This window comes from Capsella rubella, unplaced genomic scaffold (genome assembly GCF_000375325.1).
Source record: "Capsella rubella cultivar Monte Gargano unplaced genomic scaffold, Caprub1_0 scaffold_6, whole genome shotgun sequence".
NCBI lineage: Eukaryota > Viridiplantae > Streptophyta > Magnoliopsida > Brassicales > Brassicaceae > Capsella > Capsella rubella.
In genome coordinates this window covers 12,671,242-12,677,013 of record NW_006238918.1, presented here as the reverse complement: position 1 = coordinate 12,677,013, position 5,772 = coordinate 12,671,242, and the positions used below count along the sequence as shown (strand labels likewise).

The following is a 5,772-nucleotide window of genomic DNA, read 5'->3' as shown; positions in this document are numbered from 1 at the left end:
TATTCTTTTTAACAAAATAGTGTAGGTGATTTATGATTCGTAGAGTCTTTGAGCATGTTCAAAAATCTAGAGAAGGTTGATCATCTATTCTACTAAGCTTAAACTTGAAAACAATGTTACCTTGAGGCTCTTTCTCTTCGTAATACTTGTCATGAACCATGTATTCATACATAAAATCTTTTCCTCTCTGCTCCAATCTCTTTGTGCCAAGGATCACTAGCGCCGGAGTCTTTTCCTTAATGCTATTAGCTAAAGCCAAGTTTCCTCTAACATCTTTGTTTTTCTTATTAGACCATCATCATTGGTAGGCTCTTAATAAATCTTAGCTCTAAGATTTGTTAAGAGAATTTCGTATACAAGAATCCTTTCTTAACAAATCTTAACCCACCGATAATGATGGCCTTACCTCCCTGACCATAATATATCATCACACAGTTAATGAATCTATCGCCGTAATCAATCATTACCATCAGATATAACAATGCTCGTTAGCTAATCTTTGTTTCTTTTCTTCATGTAACCAATCTCACCCCATGATGTCAAAGTGGAAGATCAATTAGATTGAGTCTCAACCTCGATTCCAAGGACTAGTCTAATCATCTTTTCACAGCTCACTTACATCCCAATTTCCCTAAGAATAATACAAGTTTAGTAAATCAATCCTCCATTTGGCAGTCTCGAATTCACCTCTTCGTTCTCCCTTGTCACAATCGAACTCATCAAACACAATTCTGAATAACTTCGCGAACTTTCTCATCTTTCAAAATCCGGTTTTATCGTATAACCGAGATGACTCCTAAGTTGATTCAACCATCTTTCATCTACCTATTGAGTTGGTCGAGTCTTAACGCAGCTGCATTGCTCAATCAACACTAAAACTCATGGAACTAAAATTTACACTTCATATCCTCAAAATGGTCACACTAAACACAATTCAACATGCAATTGTATATCCAACAAATTCAGAAGCAATTTTAACATAGCCGAAATGTAACGTTTCTATTCAAATTCGATGCATTGTTACGACAATTTCAAAATGGCTATAGACATAAACAACAATTACAAAAGATAATAATAATAATAAACTCAGAATTATTATATAATCAGTATATTATACGATTTGATCAAAATATAAGAAAGAAGAAGAGGAGACAAAAAAAAAAATTAAAATTGCACAATTTGTTCTCTTATACAATTTTTTTTTTTTTAATTTCAAGTAGCTAATTGAATCTCACCAAGTTCAAGCTGTTGAGCAATATCTTCAAGCTGCTTCTTAACACTCATATCAATAAGCTTTGAACCGGAATCACCATACCGGATTGTAAAACCGGCTACAAGACTCGCATCAATAACCGTCTTAACCCTCACATTCTTAGCTCCGGTTAACTTCTGAACCTGTTTCGCGATCTGAGCTAACTGCGGCGGCTCAAGCTTCACCACCGACCTAACCTCCGCGAGCTGCGTATCCGTTAACTTGTTGTACACGAGCTCGAACTCCTTGACGATCTCCGTCACGATGTTGATCCGGTTCGCGTCGACGAGGACGTTGAGGAAGTTGGATGTGTGAGATTGGAGAGACGACGATTTCACGATGTCGTCGATGACTTGGCGTTTCTTCTCGACGGTGATCGTTGGATTCGCGAAGAAGTTAAGTACCTGTGGATCTGAGAAGACTTGTTCGAGTTTCTCGATGTCTGTGACTGTTGATTCCATTGAGTCGTTTCTTTTCGCGACGTCGGCTAACGCCATCGCGTAGCTTGACGCTGCGGAGGCTGACATTCTCGCTCCGGCGGCGGAGGATCCGCCGTTGGTTCGGATCGGGATGGTTTTTCTCATGGGGAGAGATCTGGCGATTTGGAAGGAGGATGGTGGGAGTTTTGATTGGAGAGAGAATAGAGTTTTCTGTAGAGACGCCATTGCTGTGAAGAGAGAGAGAGAAGAGAGAAGAGAGAGAGATTTTGTGGTTTCTCGAAGACGATAGAGGTGGAGAGGTGATGATGAAGAAGAAGGTAAGGTTTTTGAGGAAGATGAGAATGAACGGTTGAGATTTTGGATTGTTGTTAGATTAACGGTTGAGATTAGAAGGTTTATCTTGTGTGGAGTTTTCAGAAGGATTAGGCTGTGGTTTGAGAATGAGTGAGGAGTCGACACGTGGAGGGGTTTGATAGGTTAAATATCTGTGTTCCTTATTGAATTTTAATGTAGATTTGATTATTCTAGTTATCCAAATTTTTGTGTATGTCACAAATTTGTATTAACAATATACAGTAAAGCCTCTATAAATTAATATTTGATAAATTAATAATCTCTACAAATTAATAAAATTTTCCGGTCCCAAGTTGTGATCAATGTAATTTTAAACATATTTCCATAAAATAATAAGATTAATAATATTTTTGAAAATATTTTATAAATAGATGATCCCAATAATAGTATAAATTAATAATGACATAAAATTATTAATATATATCTATATACATGTAAAAGTTTTAGTGAAATATGACTATTATATTGTTTTTGTTGTAATTGATTCTAACTAAATCTTATTTTTGATGTATATAGTTTTTTAAACTTATCAAATTAGAAAATATCTCTATAAATTATTAATTATTAATTTATCGATAAACTAATACCTCTATAAATTAACAGAATTTCATGGTCCCAACATTATTATTTTATAGAGGTTTTACTGTATAATTTTGGATTTATTTTATTTAACACATAAAAGGGACAATCTTTTAGTTTTCTAAATCAATACATAAGAGATTGTAATGTTCTTCGTTGAGGCAATGGGCATGATCATGTCATGCTCAAGGGAAGATCTTGCCGTGGACAAAGCTATTACTACGTGCCATGTCGTTGCCATTAGCAGTGGCACCATCAGGTCTTGCTACAGCATTGGTATTACCTTCACCAGAAGCACTACTTCTAGAATCACCATATGCATTGGGACTATCCACTGAGACAAATCCACTACTTCCCTCGGAGCCACTTACGTCTACATGGCTTTTAGGACCGCAAGGACTTGCGGTAGCATCAGCTTTAGTACCAGGAGGAGTACCTGAACCAGATGCAGTAGTTTTGACAATAACAGAAAGCTGAACTCCAATGTCATTAGAAGTTTTGTGGTTTGAGATGTCTAAGTTTGCTACTTTAGAAACTACTCCTTCGACACCAACATGTACACACACAAATTCAATCAAAAGAAGTACAAAAAACTTTGTGGGATTCATTTTTTTGAATTCTTTGTTTTGTGGTGAGTTATGTTGTGTTCTTCCCACATCAAGGGCTCTATATATATACAAACACTAGATGCACAGACATTTATTAGGATACATTTGCGTTTCTTGCAAGAGAAATATATCAATACATTAACTAGATAATATGTTGACACATAACTAATAGTCTATACCAAGATTTCAAATCAATAGTCTAAGCACATTTTTTTGTGAATATAAAACCTTAAACATGATCATATATATTATCGGAAAAATGTCATTAATACATGAATCGAGTAATTTCCGCCAATTAAACCATCAAATTTCAGGCATGCTATTTAAATCATACATAGACATTGACGTACCGTTTAAAACATGAAACAAAGTTGACCAAGACAAAAACAACATGTCGTAAGTCCGATAACTGAACAATTAACATGTGTTAGTTAGGCGTTAATCTTGGTATCATCTTGTACTTGGCCGAAATGACTCAGTTCATGTATTTAATGATATTTTTCCCTATATATTATTGACATAAAGAACATAATAATCCTATTTTTGAAGCTAACTAATTAGGCTTGTGAATGAGTGTCAAGCATTTTAGTATCCAAATAAGTCTATCAAAAAAATCAAATGGACTAGCCACTAGGGTCGGATCAATATATAGTCGCAAGACCGGTAAATACTACCCACGGCTAATCTTTTATCCGAAGGACATAACCAATATGATGATCAAGTTCGAACAACTCTTAACTGTCTCTGGCCGATATGTGCCCGTCGAGACTACATTTATGTGAAACTCCATCGGAGGATCGGTTACAAAGACTGGTTTGAGATCTTTCATCAAAGTTTAGGCTTACATCCATATGTGCCGACCATCCAAAGCTACCTGTCAAGCAAAGCAACCTACGAAATGGTCTTCTGTACATGACATCCAACAAAACCCGAGCATCAAAGCTGGTCCGATCAAATGATGAAACTTGACTTATCACCTTGTTTATGTTCTTAGATTAACTTACTCATTAAAATATTTCCAGATTTCCTAAACACTTAGATGAGTAAACTCCCTATCACACAAAATATGTGTTTACATTTTCTAAACTTATAAAACTTGGACTTTAATTCATGTTAAACATTTTAATTGATGTTATAATTGCCAGAGTATATATTTATATATGTTAACTTCAAAGCTCTCAAATACAAAAGATTTAGCTACTGACTCTTGAAATTTTTAATTTTCATATATTCTATTGTATCCTCTTGAGTCTTGATGAAGAAAAATCGAAGAATATGTTTACCCTATTATTTAAAAAATATTGAATTTATTCATCACAGTTATAGATAGAAGACAAAACAATTGGGCTTTTAGAGGGGGAAACAACATAAAAAAAAAACTCAACTCAGGAACTGGATTTTAGGGTTTTGGGTTAACAGACTTTTTCAGTTACTTGTCCCCGAAGCAACACCCATATTTTCTTGGATTTAACTCCAAACAACGATCCCAAAGTTCCTGTGTACTCTTGGATTGGTGATGAAGACTCAAGTCTTCTTATAGTTCCAGATCAACGTAATCTCCGGCGCCGGCGAGCCTCCAAATATGCCTCCACCAAACTGCTTTAATTTCTTTATTCCTCTCTCTAATTCTTCTCTTCTCCACAGCTCGCTCTCTCTCTATCCTCCCATCATCTCGTTCTCTCTAGCCTCCTCTTCCACTCTTCTCACTGTTCGGCTCAGAACATCTCTCATGGAAACTTATCTTGTTTCCACTCACAACAAACTCGGGTCAAGAACGAGAACGTTGAAATTGAATGTCCCGTGACTTCCTCATCTCCTTCTCAACCATGGCAGCGACAACAACAAGTACGGTTGTTCTGCTGTAATGTTGTTGGATGACTATAGAAGTGACTTTGTTGGAACCCCACTTCGTAAGGTACCTCTATTCCTTATTCTGAACCTTTGAAAATCATATAAGGAACATAATCTTATTATATAAACCTTGGTTTTCAAAATCAGCCATTAATAAGATCGTGACACGGGTCAATTATAAACGATAAGATGTTGACACGTGGCATAAATAATTTTGTTAATATTTGGATAAAATAGAAATATTATTAACCCTATCAAAGAAAGAAATATATAAAATAAATATTATAAAGAATTATATATTAAAAATTATTAATAAAATTAAAAAAATAATCTAATTTCAGTTATGTCAATTTGGTTTATTAATAAGATAGGGATTTAAAATTTATAATTAACAAGAATATATGGCGGTTTTTGTTTACATAAGAGGATTAAGGTTTAAACTTTAATTTTACAATTAAATCAGATTATTTGTTGGTTTGGGTATATAAATGATAAATAAGAATTATGGTTTATCTTTATAAATTAAAATTATGGTTTAAGTTTAACAATTAGAAGAGATTATATGTCAAAACTTGGTTTTTAAATTTACTAACTCACATGATCATGATAAGTGTCAAGTAAAAACATAAGATGTCGCAATATGTTATATCTAATTTTGTTAATATTAAGATACAAATAGAATTTTTAA

General features: G+C 34.3%; 3 protein-coding genes across 3 annotated transcripts; 1 reads left to right on the top strand and 2 right to left on the bottom strand.

The window, feature by feature from the left end:
- Positions 1-1,146: 1,146 nt before the first annotated feature.
- Positions 1,147-1,994, bottom strand: LOC17881909 (ATP synthase subunit delta, chloroplastic). Its single transcript, XM_023781659.1, has one exon. The coding sequence runs from the start codon at positions 1,915-1,917 to the stop codon at positions 1,213-1,215; it is 705 nt and encodes a 234-aa protein (XP_023637427.1). The 5' UTR covers positions 1,918-1,994; the 3' UTR covers positions 1,147-1,212.
- On the top strand, positions 1,995-2,267 carry LOC111830177. Its single transcript, XM_023781660.1, is given in 1 exon segment — positions 1,995-2,267. A coding segment is annotated over 1 exon segment (171 nt). The 3' UTR covers positions 2,166-2,267.
- Positions 2,268-2,656: 389 nt separating this feature from the next.
- On the bottom strand, positions 2,657-3,264 carry LOC111830141. Its single transcript, XM_023781509.1, has one exon. It carries the CDS (start codon positions 3,231-3,233, stop codon positions 2,811-2,813), a length of 423 nt encoding a protein of 140 aa, XP_023637277.1. The 5' UTR covers positions 3,234-3,264; the 3' UTR covers positions 2,657-2,810.
- Between the last annotated feature and the right edge of the window lie 2,508 nt (positions 3,265-5,772).